We start from the raw sequence: 20,416 nt of genomic DNA on the forward strand, positions 1-20,416 counted from the left end.
ACATTATATCATAATACGTACACATTCGAATATCAAAGAAGAATATATTTCTTTTTCTCACATTGTTACACGATTTGTTTACACGATTGTTAAAAACACATAAGATAAATGTACATTTCACTTTACTTTTTAAATTTTACTTAAAAGTTCGACACTCTTTCGTTCAACACTGCTTCCTCAAAACTAACTGTTATTTTCGATAGTATTGCTTTTTCAATTTTAAATAAATATCGATTATTATAGTTATATCGATTATGTATCGTTATCGTTGATCGCATCACAATTCAATTCAATTACTAATTGAGTCAGTGACTGATTTGACTACATTGTTATAAAAAAATAGTTGATATTAAAAAATTAAAAAATATATAATAATAATAAAATTATTGTCAATAAAATAAAAAATATAATAAATACGATCAATATATTAAAAAATATTATTCAAAATAATGAAAATAAGTTATGAATTAAGGTTATGAATGTTATAAATTACTTATATTTTCTCATTTTTGAATAATAATGTTTAAATAAAAATACAAACATAAAAAATGACAAAAATTGTTGAATTATGTCCTAATAAAAATTTGATAAATTTAAAATTTGAAAAATACCAATTTTGTAGCGATGAAATTTCGATAGATACTGAAATATGTTTAAAAACAGGTAAGCATTATTAAAAAAATAAATTTTTATCTCAACAAATAATTATCATTTATTAAAATAAAATGTAATTACAAAGCCAATTATGTTTTTAGATGTATATAGGTTAGAATTAACAACAAATCGAGATTCCTTCTTAGAAACTCGATTATTCGCATTTCATAATCATTTATTCAAAAATCCATATGATACATCATCCTGGTACATAGATGAAAATGGAATTGTATGGCGATTTAAAAAGGATGGTAATTTAGAACAAATATATGAAATTAATAATTTAAATAAAAATGTGCAAAATCGTTTGTATAATCCATCAATTGGATTTACTAATAATAATATTATTGTAATTTCTGATGGTGGAGATTGTTTGAAATTATTAATAGCAAATGCCCAAGAAAATATTAAATCTTTCACATTAAATAATGCGGAACCTGGAGTAATATTAGATATAAGATATATAGATACCACAAATACTATTATGATTGCCATGTGTGATATTAGAAGTACAGGTGAAAAAAAATTTTCAAGGCTCTTATTATTAACATATGCTTGGAAAAATGCAGGAAATATAGATCAATTCTTTGAACTTATAAACAAAGACACTTTAAAAATAAATGGTGCTATTGAATATGTATATATAGAAAACTCTGGTAAATATTTACATTCCATTTGTCAAGATTATATAACATTTGATTCCCTAAAGATAAAAAAATCTACTGATAATGAAAAAGATACAAAGAAAACTGAGAAATTAAAAATTCCAAGGTATTATTGGTCTCAAGATGAAGATTCAATAACAGTTTGGCTTAAAATAGACAATCAATATCGAGATAAAATTAAAGTAAATGTAACATCATTAGAACTATCAGTAATAGTAAATAATAATATATTAATAGAAGGACAATGTCAATACAGATTAGATGAAGATTTAACGACATGGAAATATGAACAAGATACATTTAAACTTGAATTATATAAACATGAAAATGGTTTAATGTGGAATGAATTAATTAAAGGTGATACTGGTGGAGAATGTTTACCTAATGAAACTTTGGCTACTGAAATTCATTCTAAGTATATTACTTAAAATAATAAGAATTTCACTAAATTATTTTTGTATTTTAATATTTATTATTTCATATGTAGGTTAGCACATTTGTGTACAAATCAAATTGATAATAAACAAGGACAACCTTGTCTAGGATTTAATGCTGAACAACTTGAGGAATGTGATCTTGAAGGAAAAGATAATCTTTTATTGAGAGTTGATCTTATTGAACAAACAAATACTCATTTAGCTATGCTTGGAACAAGCAATCATGTATTGTATACATATAAAACAAAAAATGGACAAGCAATTTGTCTAAGACATAATAACGATGGTTTCTTATGGATTACTGATCAAGTAAATGATAATAAGTGGAATATCAAACATTATTATACTTTTCCTGGTTTTGGTTATGTTGAAGCAAGTAAAAGTAATAAAAAATTTTGTGTTTCTCCTGCTGGTAAATATTTAAAGTTTTAATCTAATTAATATTAGATTTGGACATTATTTAAATAAAATATTTGATAAATAATTATTTTAATAATTATGCAATTAATAATAACGTAATTCTTTTTTGAAATTTCTTTTTCTTTGAATTATTTCATTATTTCATTATTTGACTATAAAATTTTATATTTTTTTTATTTCAAAATTATCTTTTAAAGTTAAAATACAAGTTTTCCTTATACATATATATTTATTTATTTATTTACTGTTTGAAGAAAATTGAAATCAAAATATTATTATATTTCATAATTTTTTATTCTATTTGAAATATAATTTGTCCAAATCTGACAAATTATAAATTATTTTATATACAATATTTTACATAATAAATTCTAAAATTATTTTTAGATGGTTCATATGTAGCTATTCTTGAGCACACAAGATATATATTTCTTTATAAAAGGCCTGAATTAAATGTTCAAATTGGAAAACAATGGATTATAGATTTAGATAGTGAAACCTATCCTATTATGGGAGCAGTTGCCACAAATAAATATTTAATTATCCTTACTAAAAACAAATTATATCGATTAAATATTTGTTTTTAAGATTAATTACACTCAATTATCGTCGCATACAAATATTTTGTATGAATATAATTGCAACTATTTATAATTTAATATAATTATAATTACAATATAATTACATTAATTGATTATTACATCTATTAATTACTATTGTACAATAATATATATTATTTGCAAACATAAAGAATTTTTTTTTCAATTGTAAAAATAGATATTAATTAACAATTTACTTTTACTTATCTCTCATTAAAAATTCATAAATTTATGAAAAAAACATTCTTTTAATAGCTATAATCTGTCACAAAATTTTTTTACATTTTCAGTTAAAAGAAACATCTTGTATATATACATTTATATATTTATTATTATACATACATTGTTTATGTAAAAATTGAGCCATATAAAAACTGAATTGATCAAAATTAATGATTTTTCAAAATTATACTAAAATTAAAAAACTTTCAAAAAACAAGTTGATCAATTTAGTATTCGAATGGTACAATTAATAATACCATATTGAGAGTTTCTATTATCAATTTTATGTTTGTTTTACTAATAACTTAAACCATTTTGTAAAGTTATATTGCATTTATCTTTGATAAATTTCGCAAATATATTCATGGTAAGTGATTTATCACTAGGCCAATACCAAATAACGCGATTTTTGAACGATTCTATGAAATTCGCTTCTGCCGAACGCGGTCTATTTTTATCAAATAAATTCTCATTAGTTTTATAATTAAAAACATAAGTCGTACGATGTGTTTTGCTGACATATCGATTCCATGGATTAACAGTACTTCTTAAAAATGTTATACTATTTGGTATAAAATATAATTTATCATCACAATTTTGATCATAATGTAAAGATGTTTCCGGGAGTTCATATACCAAAGCAGGACAATTATTTTTCATTCTACGCTCTTTTATTTGTAATTTTTCACATATATCTGAATTTACCGGGAATAATTCTTTAGCTCGTACTCGAGCATAATTACTTCCCTCTGGTTTCCACAAAGCTTCACAAAATTTCTTTGTAAGTTCATGCCTATAAAAAATAGAAAAAAATTAATTTTACATATTAATAATAATTTTTAAAAAAAATTTTTTAAAAAATTTTTTAAAAATTTTTATTTTGATTTTTATAAAATTTCATTTTTTTACCTTTCTCTTAAATATTTTTGACTAACATCTTCTCCTCCTAAAATGAATGCATCTATGATATGTAATGCAAGTACTTTTTGTTGATGTCTAAATTCTCTTTTCATTTCATGTACAACTTCTGCATATACAAGTGTATTTGATGGTAATTCTATATTAATATCACTAACTTCTACCCAACCATATTTCAAATAACGATAAACATTACTTCTTCCCATACTCATATAAAATGTAGCATTTTTTCTTTCATCATCAGGTTGTAATTTAGTACTACATGGCATGCAAAACCAATCATATGGTGAATTTAATAAATTGTTAATGTTATCTACTTTTAATGTAGTTGCGAAATTAGAAAGAAATGTGGAATCTTTAACAAGAATATTTAATTTATCTTTTGGTTTCATATGTTTTGGGATTGTTCTACTTTCATCAGGAAGTTTCCAATATGCTAAACATTCTTTACGCATATCAGCTTGTTTTGTTTCAACAAGAGTATTATCTTCACAAAATGCAGCAATTTTGCATAGACCTATTATTTGTTTCTTTCCTAAATACTCATTAGAAGTGCGTAAATATTGCAAAAAGTGTTTTTCTTTTTCTAATTCGTCAAATGACACTAATTGTATAACATCATTATTTTCATCATTATCTAATAGCAAATGATTAATTTTATTAAAATATTGTGTAACAATTTCTGTCCCAGGCCGTTTACTTTTACATATTAAATAACGTTCTGAATTTGCTGGTCTAGAAGAGTTTGGTTTAAAAATACAAATTTCGTCAAAACATCGATACATTAAATAGATTAAACCAGCACTAAAGGGTGTAAATATATCAAATAATTTCGTAACAAAATGACCTTTCTCTCTTACTATCATTAATGCCACTAAACATTGACAAAGATATAATTGTTTTGAAAGAATTTCTTGTAGGTTTTCTTTTCCCTCAACAGAGAAACCACCATCAGACATCATAAAATGTACTCCTTTATTATGAGTGTATTTCATTATAAGTTCTCTAAATGTTCTTTGATTTTCAGAATCAAAGACATCACCATTATCTTTTGGTCCATAATATGGATGAAATGTTTCAGGAGAACCAGCATAAAAATCAGCTAATTTAAAATCATTTTCATTTTTCAATGTAAAACCAAATCCTTTAGCATGCCATTTTGTTCTCCAAAGAACATATTCACTGAAACCACCTGGTCCAGCACATACATCTGCAAAATATAACAACTCATTTTTTCCCAAATGTTTCCTATCAGTAAACATAAAATTACATGCTCTATCTATATTAGCCATTTTAACAGCAGCACGATTTAAGAAAAATGCACCACGAATTGTTTCGTAAGGATTAGAACGTGTTCTTGCGCGACGAAATTCAACATCGTCTAAATTATCAAATACTGTTTTCGAATTAATTATATTTCTAACTATATCCTCATGACAAAAATGAGTTTCATCATCTATAGTCATTTTCTTAGGTCCTATTTGTAACCAAAAATGCATTTCTTCTTTTGTAGGTAAATTTTTATTTGGATTTTTTATCCATTCCATATCTTCTTTACATTTTATTTCTTCTTCTGCAGGATCCCATTTAAGACTTGAAGCTTCAAGTCCAGGAATATTATGACCAAGACCTCTACGTCCATGTTGTTTAGAAGCTTCAACTGGTTCTAAACGACCTTGCTTATTTTTTCCAAGACCATATCCTTCCTTATATCCCATTTTTTTCATCATACGTTTAACTTTGTCAGTATTAAGATTTTTGGATTCTTGTTTATTTAATTCTTCATTTACATTAAAATTATTTTTATCACTAATATCATCTTCAATCTTATTTTTTACTTTATGAATTTTTTGTCGCTTATTATAATGATAAGAATCTTCATATATATTTTTCTCTATTCTAATATCTTCTTCATCATTACTTGATGGATCATTTATAGAAATATTATTAATGTTTTGACTACTACCTTCATCACCTGAATCTTCATGTATCTTTTGTTTCTTATTATAATGATAAGCATCTTCATTTTTTCTTTTTTTTCTTGTTCTTATTTTATCATCACAATCTGAGGAATCATTTATACAAACATTTATACCTGTATTATTATATTCATTAGATGAATAATAATCCTCATTGCAGTCGCTGTCATTCAAATCTGAAGTTTCATCTGATAAAGTAGTATAAATAAAATGATTTGTCTTTTTTTTATGTTTTTCATTAGTAGAATAATCACTAAAAAATGATGAATCTGTTCTTTTTTCTTCAATACTTTCATCGTGATCTGTATTAATAAAACTTTCATTCTCATAATCACTTTCATCTGAATCTAAAATGTTAATATAATTTAATTCACATATTTAAATAAAAATATTTTTATTATATCATTATAAAATGTTAATAGATGCATTTATTAAAAAAATATTACTTACTGCTCCTCATATTTGTTTCAATTATCGTAACTTTTTAATTCACTAATATTTCTATTTTGATTTATAAAATTTTAATAATTAAAAATAAGAAAATTATATTTTTTTTAAAGAATATATATATATATATATTCTCTTTCTATTTACATTATAAATATTTAAAAATACTATTGTTATTATAGGTTATGTTTCTCACCACAATCACAATACACAGCACCACATCTATTAAGCATACAGATACTTGTCCGATCAAGTCTCAGAACGGACTGACAGAGGAATTCCAACATGAACATCGATAGGAATTTAAAATGGTGAAAACTAGCTCCCTCTATTTTCAATGCGTATTTAATTGTGTATTGCTAGTAATCTGGTAAGAGTCCGAGTCGTCAAATGCACTGTCAATCCCAAATTCGATATCATGTATTACACAAAAAGCAATTAGTTCAGATTTTATAAAAAAATGAAAATAATTACTTTGAAAATATAATTAATCTATTATATTTTTATTTTATATAATTTCTTCTAATAATTAATAATAATTTTGAAATTATAAATTGTTATAAGAAAATAACAATAAAATAAGTATCAAAATTATGCAACTTTAATTTTAAATGCATTAAAAAATTACTTAAAATATTTAGAAATAAAGTGAACAATTTAGAAAAAAAATGTTTTCAGAATGTATTTTGTATGTTTCAGATTTCTGAAATCTCAAAATTATAATTTAGGATACAAATTTTGAAAGCAATAGAAAATGGATGCATGGTCTCGTTATTATGACAGGTAAACATGGAAAAGCAGGTATAAGGAATCTTGTTATTTTCATAAATTAATATCATAATATTACAATATTATCTATGATTTTACAATAAAATATATTTGTAATAGAAAGAAAAGAATAACGGAACAGATTTTAATCTTTTACAGCATGTATGATGAATTTTCGCGAAATTAAAAAATTTTTTTATAATTCTTTATATATTAGTTTTTCTTCAATTGCAAACGATTGTTATTGTTTTTAAAATAGTTTGTATATTTACTTATGTAGTAAAAAATGATATTTACTTATTATAATAAAAAATTTTACGATTTTTTGATTATTTGATATCATATAGATATGATTATTTTTGATTATTTGATATGATATTTATGAAAAAATTTATAACATTATAATATTCTACATTAGCTTATGTTGCTAATATAGAATTATATATAATATTAATATACACAATACATACTACAATATAAAAACATTTAAGTAAAATAAAATGAAATATTATAAAGAAAGAAACAATGTATTATTGCAGTATTTATTCTTATATTCTACCATAATACTGTGTAACATACAAGAAATGCACTTTAATGAAACCTACAGAAGAGAATTTGAATACAGAAATATTATTTAACATTATTTACGCCTTTTTTTAAATTGTTCGCCTTGCGCGCTGCATATAAATAATTTGTGTATGCTCTTTTTCTTCTTTCTACACCGGAAAAACAATAAATTCTGTTTAAACAGAAGCGACTCATACAATAATTAACTCTAAGGTACTTTTTAACAAACGTCACTTGTTTTCTATCACTCACTGAAAATTGCATTAAAATATTCACATCCCATATAAACTATTGATATACTTTCCGCTTTTGAAAATCGTGTCATGGTCAAAGAAAAAAAAATAAGCCATTTTCGCGTTACCTCTCTTTGGTCGTAAAAATTAATAATTCTGCAGTAAAACGGCTTACATGATTAGACAACAATAGATATTTTCTGCATTTACTTAATTATTTCAAAGACGGAGAACAACACAGAAAGCAAAACGATGACAAAGTATTCACATAATCTTGTTTCTAGTTGTACTGTTAATACTGGTCTTTCGTTTTCCTAAAATATTCGTTTTGAAATAACATTTTCATGTAGAGTCTAAACATTATTCAATACAAAAACACTAGAGATCTTGATTTTTCTTTTTTCTTGCGTCAGGATTCTAAAAATTAATATTTGAATAATTGAAAATATTTTTTTGTTAAGTACAACAATGTTTGAAGAATATTCCAATATTGTTATACCATAAAAAAGATATTTGTTTCAATATATCTTTATACCCTCATCAAGGGTCATAATTAACGACAGAATAATTTCGACTAGATTACTTGTCATCTTAACACATTCACTGCCAAGTTCATTGCGATAAGTGTACACTGTCGTTATTCTCTTTAAATGTACTTTTTTACAGTTTAGTACAGTGATAAATTATCAAAATAAGGTAGCAGTGAATCTGTTAATAATGTGATAAGCGATCACTTTTTTTATTCACCAAGAATATTCTATCTACTAAAACAATGCTGTCTAAATTAAAGCTATAAAACTTAAAAATTAGGTTTTTTTCTATTTTTCTTTTGTTATAGCACAGGCTTTAACATGATTAAATAACAACTATATATTAACATGCGTAACTACTCTTCCATTAGAATCTTCTAGCTTCTTTGTCTATTAATAACAATGTTAAAGAAGCGCTAAATAGATCATCAATTTTGATGGACAGCATTGTCCTAATAGAATATCCCATTTTTTTTAGAATTATGTCTGTATATATTTATATATATATATGCAAACATACATTATATACATATATATATTTATATAAAGAACTGATAAATGTCATTTTTATACATAAAATTGACGCAAATATATATTCTTGCATGCCTCTTTTGCATATTCTTATACTCAACAAGAATGCAATACAGTTATATGCCGTTCTTCTGTGCTGCAGTTCGAACAATTCTAGCAAACGCTTGTCTCAATTTACTCGAGGACGACCAAGGAGCGGTTTTTTTCTTTTTATCGTTTCGAATCTAAGAGTGTTCGCAATTTTGCATACACATCTTGATGAAAGTTGGCCGAGCTCTTTCATATTGTAAGGCGCGATGAATCAATAAAGCCGTAATTACAGAATACCTATTTGTATTTTTTTTTTTTTTTTTTTTTTAAATGTACATCTTTCCCGATACCATCGGCGATCTGAACTCTCTCAACTTTCTGGTCTCGTAGAAACGACTAAAATTACGCATTACTAAATTATCAATATTTCTGTTTTTCTTTCTTTGCAATTTAGCATATTATATTTCTTTTTAGCGCTTTTTCTTCAAACTACTTTCTTTTCCTTATTTTTTTTTAATATCGTTCCTTTTTCCTAATGCGCGTTCAGAACAAACGCATCAACAAATGAAGTATTACAACAACAGGAAGTCTACCGTGCTGTAACTGCGTTTTTCACGCAATGATCGCGTAATTCCTATAACACCTTTACGCTTTTCAATTTCGTTTTTCGATTTCACATTTCTGAGAGGATCATTTTCATTTTTATGATTCGCTCGAAAAAATAAGTGCATAGTGTGATAATGATCACATAAATTATGCTTATACGAATTATCGGTCAAATAATTTTTAATCTCCAAAAATACGCGTTTGAAGATAATTTGAATGTGAGATATTATGCTCTCAAAAAGACGAGATACGACGGATTCGTATGCTTCACTACTCTGAGAACAATCACGAAAAATGCGAACATTTGCACACAAGGAAAAACAATGAATAACATTTATATTAAAATAGAAATAATTTTATGAATTTAACCCTTTCACTTTTACGAATTCAATGAACTATTAATAAATTTTCACTGAACTCTACTTTTATTGAAACGAAATTTTATTCAATTCAATTTATTTTTATCTGATGAATTTTTTTTATGAATTTTTACTATTCGAATAAAAAATCATGAATAATTGATGAACTTTAATAATCTATTAATGTTGTTATTATGTTTTTTATAATTAACATTAGAAAGTGTAAGAAACAAACTTTGTACGAAATTTTTATAATAAAAATATATATGTTAGTAATCTTAATCATTTTTAGCAAAAGGGTTAAATTGCATTAAAAGAAAAAAAGACGATTTCTTTTATAATTACTTAATTGTTTAACAAGTAATTACAAAAGTTGACATATACGTATATATATAAAACAATAATATAACTATGAAAATAGTGTACGCAGATCTAAATAAATCTTGTAATTTTCGCGAAATTTTTGAACATAATACACAAATTATGAAATCAATTAATACATTAGCCATTATAGAAATTTTGTTATATAGTATTCTCTGCACTCACTTATTACCATCGATACAATTCTCATGACGCATTTTTTAATGGAATATTATATAAATTTAAACAAGATGTATAAGATTTGTTGATTCGAAGATCTCAGCACACATTAAGATCAATTGAAGGTACCGTTTTTTTTTTTTTTTTTTTTTTTTAATTAGCCCAGGCTTAAATATGTACCATCATTAAAAGACGCATTATTAAAAATGATAAATATCTGAATCGTAAACTGCATTAACTTCATAGTTTCGTAAAAGTTTGCACAGTAAATTTTGTCGTGCAGTGTACAGTGTTCAACATTCATGCATACACTAACAAGTCTACATTTGACATTAGGAAAAAACTAAATTTATTATTAGTAAAAAAAGAAAAAGAGAAACAAACAAACAATATTACCGTTTACATATTACGAACGATATCACTTTTCATAGGAAACAATCATTTTTACGCTTATTTCACAATATTTAAAAAAAAAAACGACATAATATTACGGATAAATAACGAAGATAGTAACAAATTTAGTTTTCCTAAAATTAATCTTAACGTCGTATTCACTTTTCCATTTCTTTCTTAAACCTTACATAACGAAAGAAAAATGTACTTTACACATATGAGATTAATCCACGACTTCCAATCGTCGTTGATGAACGATCAACAATCTTTAGTACATTTCTCCAGAAACTGATGAAAGATAGTGGTAAAGTTAACAATTGTGACACAATCGCAAAAATAATAATAATAACAGACTTGGCAATGCACACATGTGACTACACCAATAAAATATTCGCAAGTTTTTTTTTTTTTTAACCAAATAGAACGATACGCAGAGAAAAAGTGTGAAAATTCTTTGACTCATCTTAGCAAAAATTTAAGCTGCAATTCATTCACGTTACAAAGAAGAATGCAATATAGGAACTATCATGAAACGGATTGTACTGTTGTTGTTGTAATGTCCCTTTATTTCACGAACGATCTATAATTGATAAATCAAAAACAAGTGAAACGTGGCAAGCAATCATTCGAAAATCAAATACAAACGATATTTTTAACTTGATATCTTTCCTTTTTTTTGATCGAATTCTTTTTCGACCAGAATCAAACGAAATTGTAGAAAAAAAAAAAAATAAAAGAAAGAAATAAACAGGAAACCAGATTCGTGCAACTATTCCAACCTCTATGGAAAGTAAACGCGAAATATCTGGCGAATTTCTCATCACGACACACCGAAGACATTAATTCTCAATAAAAAGAAAAAATGCACAATACGAACACGCACCCGTTATCGAACTATAACATAGTAGTACCGTCCCCACATACGGCACTACCGACGTAAAAACATATTGTTACAATTAATAATGTACAAATAGTCTATCTGTAGTCTATCCAGTATACGAACGTATCTGCGGCTGCTAAACCTGTGTATAAGTTGGCGAGATTCAGTCTTCACATATAAAGGAGAATATGTACTCTTCTTCTTCTTTTTTTTTTTTTTTAACATTACAATATGCACATTTATGTTTATAATAATAAAAATGTTTATGTACGCGATATCACAGCGTTCAGCATTAATCGTTAAAAAGGTACTCTCGTGTTCCCGAGACTATGTTAGTGTCATTAACGATTTTCTCAGCACGTAAAACTCGACGTCATTTTATTCGTCGATCTTTACAACACGAAAAACTGTGCCGATTTTATCGTTTCATTGACTCTTTTCCTTTTCTTTTTTTTTTTTTTTTTTCTTCGAGTGAAACGAACAACAGATTATAAATATAAGGTTACAAGTTCGATCGATCAACTAACATGACCTGAACGAGTGTGCTTAATGCAAGCGCAAAGATTTCACGAGAATATATTTTTCGAACCTTTTCTTCAATTAAACAGACGGAAGGCGTGTCATACAGATATCTTGAAAACTACCTCCCTCATCTCATTCGTTCAACGTTTACCATCACTGTTGAAAACTGATATAAAAAAATATATGTACGGTTTACTTAGAAATATTATCGACCAAGATATTCGAGTTCATCGATATTGCAAAGTTTAGTGTTGAACACTAGTTTCGTTTCCGCTTTTTCATTTTGTAACAACAAGAGAATAAGATTTCGTTTTTTCTCTCCGGGAAATCTTTCGTTATCAACTAGAGATGACTGATCTCGTTAAGAGTTACATTAAAAGTGTACAGCTGAAATGGATGTTCCCTAACAACACGACAAAACGGAGTATAATACAAAAAAAGAACAAAAAAAAAAAAATGAATATCGACTAGTAGGGAGAAAGTAGACTTCAGAGATACGATTTTGCACCGTAGAAATGAAGTATACCGCATATTCTACTATACGAAAAATACGCATCCATGTTTTTAACAGTTCTTGTTACACGTAGTACGATTACAAATGAACATAAGATTTATAATTGTTCATTAACGCAAATAAAAAAAAAAGAGAAGTAAAAAGAACAAAAAAGAACCCATAGCTGAAAAATACTGAAATTTCATAGATTCCTTTGTTAGCAACAAACACGTAAGTATTTAGAAGACTATATCTTAATAAAATAGACAAACATACAAAAAAAAAAGAGATAAATAGTTTCACAATATATGAGAAAGAGAGAAATGAAGAACCCTTGTGTCTACATCTTCATATACGCTTAGAAGATGAATTTATCAGACTACATAATGAAATAAAAAACTTGGATATTCATGAATAGAAGAACGCTCTGAAGTAATACACGTTTTCATATTCCAATTTCTTCTCCCTATTCTCTACCCTGACAATATACGAATTCGCACGGCAAACGCAAACAAAAAAAAAAAAGGAATACTGATCTTTCGCTTTTTCGCAACAACTTTTGTTTTTCTTTCCTTAAAGTAGACAGCTCTCGCAGTACACGTCATTTAGGATCATATGATTTGTATACCACGTATAAAACTGATAAGATACGTTCCTTATTTTAATCATGATGCACGATAGGTAGATCTATAAATATGCTACATCTTACATATCACAGAACTACGCGTACACCCACTATCAATTTTCAAAATGCAAGTTGCACTTCGTTAGAACATTTATTTTATTTAGGAAAAAACTTAAAAGCATGATGTCTGTTATGTGTTCTGTTAAATGAAATGTAAAATATTAACCCTTTACTGTCCAACGTTCAATATTTGCTCTGCGTTCTTCTTTTTAAACTTTTTCAACTATAACAAGTTTCTAAGAAAATTCTATGACCATACGTTTAGAGATTTGGTTTTAGAAAAGATATGCATATTCGACGGTCATTAATTTTCATTTCACTTTAGTATATGGGAACAAATGTAGCACAGCTTAAAGGGTTATAATTCTGAGGCTATCTGAAATATTTAGAAGAAACTTTAATTTATCTGTCAAATTTTTATGACAGCAATATATGTATCTATCTATAAGCCTCAATTATTGATTAAATGCTTGAAAGATGCATTACTTGCAATGGATGGAATTGAAAGATGTAGAATTGCACTACAATAGTCTGCTATTTGCCAAAATATAGTAGACTACGTACTAAGAAAAATTCAGAAGAAATAGATAATTAGTGTACTAAAGAAAAATTACTGATCAACAACGATGAAAAGACATAGATTAAACGAAGTTTCAAAAATCAATAAGATGATTTAATAGAGGGCGTACGCAATGTATGAGTATTCAGAAGTGTCCAATACTCGTAGCATACGCTTCCTATTATTTATATCACTATTCATTCTGACAACGCAACATGTTGCAGTCAGATCAACGCAGTAGGAGCGTATAAGCATTCACAATGTTGAAAAGGACAAAGACAACAATATACCGCGAATGCCTAACTTCTGTTCGCGACCCCACCATATATTTTGAAATATCCAATCTATCGGCTCAGCAAAAGAAGAATATAAAGACTACCATGTGGAAACCTAGAAACGAATCGATAGAGCTTTTTCCTCTCTTATCGAGCAAAATCCGCTTGAAATGCGTGTGACGCGGTTTAGTGAATCAACCGGAAATGTTATTGTGCACACGTACTGCTTCACAACATTTTCTACTGTGCGTAATTAAGTAACGAACTGTGAGACCGTTTCACGAAAGCGTTACGTATAATTATCACAATAATGTCGTTCGCAAACGAGTCCTTGCTCGAGTGTATATTCGAGTCTTGCATTCTTCTCTGTTGGCTCTTTTCTTTGCTGTTCGTTTATTCGAGTAGTGACGTGTACAGTGTAATCTGGAGGCCCGCAAAAAATCGCTATGCGCTGTCGATAAACGGTTTTCGTGCCCGATTCGCGGCATGAATTCATTATTCATTATTTTTCGTATCATTTATCACGTGAAATTTCCTTGGAAGCCACTTCGGAATGGCCATAACGATATATACAACACATGGATCAATACCATAAGTTAAAAACTCTTTCATCACGCGTTCAATACGTTCACGGCAGCGCAATATTTTTTTTCTTAAACGTTTCAATAGAAAAATGCCTTTCGGATAGTCTGAATCGTTCCCTAAAAAATAGCAAGAATTTCGATGAGCGCGAACTAAAAAACAGGTACAACTAAATTTTATTCGATTTGCGGCCAGCCTGCGCGTGCACCTATATACATTGTACACGGTCGCGCAAGGACAAGACCACTCAGTGGCCAATTGCATAAACATCAAACAACAATGTTTCTCTTACTTTTTTTATCTTCGTATAATCATTCGTTGGTTTAACAACAAATTACTTTCGATATATATTATAAAAATAAGGTATCAAACTTTGCGCCGAGGTACACAGCCATTGTGACTACATGCTTAATTTAAGTTTTCCTTTCTCTTCCCCATTAGCCGGTTTTATGCTTTGAATTTATTCCAAAGATACCGGCCCAGGATAGTTTCGAAGTACTCACTTTTGTACGCTATATAATTATGCTGGATTTATCCTCCATCAAAGTTCTTTAATTTTGATGAGATATACCTTTCCCCTATTATCAAAGAGACACAACACCCAGTCTCGTTACAAAACAGAGGACACGATATTTTTTTTTATATTCGTCGTGCGCTTTGTAAAAACGGGTGTACGGCTTAATTTTTATGCAAAAGGCCTTACATTTTGAAGAGCGTTGCCTGTACATACGTATATATATATATGCAAAATATAAATAAATTATCAAATATGAAAACGTTAACCCACCCCCCTTCTATACGTTTCGTGCATTTCGGGAAAGCATTAAATGACGTTTACATAGTTTTATCTCAAGAAGATTAATTACTTTTTAGGATATGACCACTTAGTTACAAGTCTACATTTGTTGGTCATATTCTACATCCAGTAATGATTATATCAATATATCATTGCTAAATAATTACTACTACTACTTCAAAAAACTTGACTGGAATGTGCCTACATTATTAATAAGTAATAATTAATTTTTTTTATTTTTTTTCTCTCGAATGTTTGAAAACGTTCCAATTTAAATATTTATAACTATAATAAAACCAACAAATTATCGATTGTTTTGTCTCTGCTTTGTCTCTGCTTTCTTCGAATAAACACAAATAATTTTGCTTCGTCGAATGCGTTGAATCAGGCATCATTCCAGAAAAAATAATAAATGACAATGAAAAGAGGAAACATTATGTTACTTATATATTCAAAAGAGACCCAATTGTCTACACAAACCGTAAATATATAATGGGCCTGATATAAAGAGGAAAAATTGATTTTCTTACTTAGCCTGCACTCTTACCGATTTATACCTTGAAAAGCGTCACTGCTGCACTGGTGTAGGCGGATAAGGATAACTATACGGTGGCACAGCTTGGAACTGACTATATCCCATCGATTGATACGCGCAAGCACCAGTATTTGGTGGTGGACGATTCGTCTGGAAAAACTTGTTGTTAACGAGGCTTTGCATGGAGGAATCAGCTGTATGTCCGCCAGCAGATGGCATCATGAATGGAGGCGGCATAGAATATACGCTTTGTCCTCCAGGTGTCTGATTGGTGTTGTAAGCACTCTGACGATTGTGATAACGATTTCCTTGAAAACCTCCTGTTCTTCCATGATATCTAGGAATATTTGCATTTTGATAACTAGCTGAATAGCTATTTGTAGTTTGACAGCCATTGGTATAAGTATTCGGTTGCCGTTGATGTTGTTGTTGCTGCTGCTGCTGCTGCTGTTGTTGATGTTGTTGGTGTTGATGCTGTTGCTGTTGCGGTTGTTGATGTTGTTGCGGCTGATAATTAGATTGGAAACTATTCTGTCGACTGGCCTGATATCCATTTTGCTGGCGTACAACAGTCCTTTCTTGACTGCTACCATTACTGTGCTGAGTACTCTGAACGTGCTGATTTTGCCAATTATTCGAAATCGGGCTACTATTATTTCTTGGGCTTCCAGTAGAACTATTATCTTTATTAGAACGAGAATGACTCCAACGTTGGCGACCCTTTCCGTATGCAGGTTTTATCGAATTTGCTAAATCGGCCAGTTGTGGATTTATTGCTTGACCAGCTTCTTCCAAAACAGAAATTAGTTCTTTTGCTTGTCTAGCATTATTAGGCGTAAAATAAGCATAAGCAGTACCCGCACTTTGGCAACGTCCAGTTCTTCCTATTCTATGAATATAATCCTCAGAACTGTTCGGATAATCGAAGTTAATTACATATTTCACATCTTCTACGTCCAAGCCACGAGCAGCAACATCGGTAGCAACAAGAATCATTGTTTTTCCATTTCTAAACTCAGATAACACGTAATCTCTCTCAGGCTGGGATTTGTCACCGTGAATAGAGATAGCAGGCCAACCTTCTCGTTTAATAGCTTTGGTAATATCGTCCACTTTCTTTTTCGTTTCAACGAAAATTATCATCTTGCTTCCTCGATCTTTGCCGATCTCTCTCAAAAGATTTGAAAGTTTCATTTCTTTTTCATGCTCTTGACAAATCTCTACGATTTGACGAATATTGTGATTAGCGGCCAATGTCAAAGAACCGATGTTAATTTGAATATAATCTGAGAGGAAATCTTCAGCCAAAGCTTGTACTTCTTTTGGCCATGTTGCAGACCACATCAATACTTGCCTATCAGGTCTAATTTGCTCTATGATTTTTCGAATTTGAGGCTCGAATCCCATATCTAACATTCTGTCCGCCTCATCTAAGACTAGGTATGTACATCTGCGTAAATTCGTAGTTCCTTTCTCGAGAAAATCGATTAATCTACCAGGAGTTGCAATACATATTTCAACACCGCGTTCTAAATCACGAGCTTGAGGCCCTTTTGGAGAACCACCAAAGATGCAAGTATTACGAATACAGGAGGAAGAACCAAAATCTCTAGCAACAGATTGAATTTGTTGGGCTAATTCTCTTGTTGGAGCGAGTATCAAAACAATGGGACCATCTCCTCGGCTCAAACGTGGTTGATGATTAATGTGTACAGTTGCTGGTAATATATACTGAAAAATATCAATAACAAAATTCTTAAATTTAATCATCTAAAAATATTTATTTGATAAATTATCAATAATTTAGACAATATATATTTTCAAAAATATATACAAAAAATATTGAAATCTGATTTTTTTTATATTTAATCAATATAATGATCAATTATATCATTAACATATTTCATTGACATGATTTAATAATAAAGAATTAGAATTAATCAAATCTTTAATATTAAAATCTTAATTTCTTCTAAATTATTATAAATATTTCAAATTTTATTTTTTTTATATTTAATAAACGGTGTAATCAAAAATTAAAAAAATAAAAGTATATTACTATTTATGAAATATATATGAAAAAAATATATAAAAATACATACAGCTAAAGTTTTTCCAGATCCTGTTTGAGCAATTCCAACCAAATCACGACCACTGAGTGCTATTGGCCAACCCTGTGCTTGGATTGCTGTTGGTTCAGCAAAACCCTGCTTTCTTATCTCTTCCATTACATAATCTGGGAAATTACTTTCTTCAAATGCTTGAATTGGAGAAGGAGTATTGTTTCCTTTCACAGTGATTTCTTTGCCAATGTGATATTTATTAACTTCATCACTGGATCGTTTTAAAATATTGATATGTGGAATATATAAATTTTTTGTGATCACTGGTAACTTAGAGAGATCCCAGCTAGGTTTTTTCAGTGAATCTCCAGGAGTTCTTCTTTGGACTTGCTTCTTAATTGACTTCTCTTTGTTTGTCTGTTGTTGTCTATTCCAATATGTTCCCCCTCCATTACGATTGGTAGAATCTCTACTTCCCCTGGGTCTGTAACTAATTCTCATAAAATGATACTCATTCTTTAATATGTTTAAAATTTAATATTAAATTTAAATCATTAATATAGAATATTAAATGATATTAAATTACTATATTATTATAATGATAATATAATTATTATATATTATTTATATTTGAAGTATATTGTATATTAATAAAAAATGATTTTTAATATATCATATTATATATATCACATGAAAAAAAATAATTTAAGAAATCATTAATAATAATGATTATTATAAAAATATTAAATAACAAAGATTTAAAAAAAATTTTTTTATATGTACTTTCATCTTATGGTTGTCAGTAGCTTTCCATTAGATAATGACACCGCCATTTTACTTTTTTTTATGACTCATTTGATCTTATTCAATAGTATACATTTTGTTACAAGTAAATTTTTTTTATCATTTTAGAACAGTAATCTTCCATAAATTGTGATTTCATTAATTCAACACAAAATAATAATTCAATAAAAATGACGAATAAGAGAATCCATGAACAAAATGGTGGAGATCACGATATTAAAAAAAAAAAAACTTCTCCAGTTTTAACATTTCATAACGTATGGTACTGACATATGTAATATTTAAAAGTTATAATTTAAATTAAAATATTCTACCTGGTATGATTGGAATAACTATTGTTATACATCTCGGCAAAAGTTCGGAAGAATCTGCTGACACACTACCAGTTCCGCAGGAACGATCTTCGATTTTTCGGAAAGTATGTCAGTTGTACCAGTTACACCTATGATCAAAAATAATTATATAAGAAATTTAATAAAATGAATATATAAATGAACATATTAATTCTATAATAATCTTATATCAAATGACAAAAAATTTATATAAAAAAAGATAATATATTCGGATAGACTTACCCTGCAAGACCCGGCGAGCAGAGCAGTAATGGCTGACAGGCACTGGGAAGACGGAAACGAGCAACTGGGCAATGCTTCCGCTCCTAACTAGTAAGTTACACACACACATAAAAAGGAAGATCGTTCATTGGTTCGTTCTTATGTAGAATCGGATGCTGACACGTCGTCCAATCGTAACGCGATAGGAGAAATCAATAAGTTCAAGTGTTATATATTTATCATAGATAAAGGCAAATTTTCATGAAAAGAAAAAAGAACAAATTAAAATAGAAAGAAAATGATTATATTTTTATTATATTTAAATTATATAAAAATTTTTTTTTCACAGGATATTGTGCTTAAAAAAAATATAATCAACAAACAATATGTATAAATATATAGTAATATATTATATTACTATATATTATATCTATATAATGTAATATATATAAAATGATTATTGATATTATTTAAAATATATTTAAAATAAATTATAATTTTTAGAAATTATATTTAAAATAATATTTTATTAATTCATTATCAATATTGATAATATAACTAATATTTAAGATAAAAATTTTTTATTAAAGAAAATTTTCTTATTGTTATTTATATATATGTGTGTGTGTGTGCATAATATGTATAAAAAAAATATATATATATATAAAATTAATCGTTACTACGTATTTTTTATACTTATATGTATATATGTATAGAATAGAATCTCCATTATAAGTTACAAGTAATATGAATAGTGGGGATAATATCCG

At 27.9% G+C, this 20,416-nt stretch overlaps 3 protein-coding genes across 4 annotated transcripts; 1 reads left to right on the plus strand and 2 right to left on the minus strand.

The window, feature by feature from the left end:
• The first annotated feature begins 494 nt into the window (after positions 1-494).
• On the plus strand, positions 495-2,823 carry LOC122718547 (nudC domain-containing protein 1). The gene is made up of 4 exons (XM_043943656.1): positions 495-663; positions 756-1,734; positions 1,807-2,168; positions 2,564-2,823. The coding sequence occupies exons 1-4, from the start codon at positions 549-551 to the stop codon at positions 2,761-2,763; spliced, it is 1,656 nt and encodes a 551-aa protein (XP_043799591.1). The 5' UTR covers positions 495-548; the 3' UTR covers positions 2,764-2,823.
• A 337-nt stretch (positions 2,824-3,160) lies between these two features.
• LOC122718515 (cap-specific mRNA (nucleoside-2'-O-)-methyltransferase 1) lies at positions 3,161-6,605 on the minus strand. 2 transcript variants are annotated; one of them, XM_043943601.1, is made up of 3 exons: positions 6,538-6,605; positions 3,907-6,241; positions 3,161-3,790 (listed from the first exon to the last, which is right to left on the minus strand). In XM_043943601.1, exons 1-3 carry the CDS (start codon positions 6,572-6,574, stop codon positions 3,295-3,297), a joined length of 2,868 nt encoding a protein of 955 aa, XP_043799536.1. In that variant the 5' UTR covers positions 6,575-6,605; the 3' UTR covers positions 3,161-3,294. The 2 variants fall into 2 exon arrangements, with proteins under 2 accessions (XP_043799536.1, XP_043799537.1); XM_043943602.1 differs by lacking the exon at positions 6,538-6,605 and adding an exon at positions 6,345-6,403.
• Positions 6,606-7,637: 1,032 nt separating this feature from the next.
• LOC122718594 (DEAD-box ATP-dependent RNA helicase 20-like) lies at positions 7,638-19,713 on the minus strand. The gene is made up of 4 exons (XM_043943759.1): positions 19,668-19,713; positions 19,407-19,534; positions 18,328-18,778; positions 7,638-17,956 (listed from the first exon to the last, which is right to left on the minus strand). The coding sequence occupies exons 2-4, from the start codon at positions 19,436-19,438 to the stop codon at positions 16,259-16,261; spliced, it is 2,181 nt and encodes a 726-aa protein (XP_043799694.1). The 5' UTR covers positions 19,439-19,534; positions 19,668-19,713; the 3' UTR covers positions 7,638-16,258.
• Positions 19,714-20,416: the final 703 nt, after the last annotated feature.

The sequence above is a fragment of the Apis laboriosa genome, unplaced genomic scaffold, assembly GCF_014066325.1.
Source record: "Apis laboriosa isolate Shangri-la unplaced genomic scaffold, ASM1406632v1 scaffold64_cov150, whole genome shotgun sequence".
NCBI classification, from domain to species: domain Eukaryota; kingdom Metazoa; phylum Arthropoda; class Insecta; order Hymenoptera; family Apidae; genus Apis; species Apis laboriosa.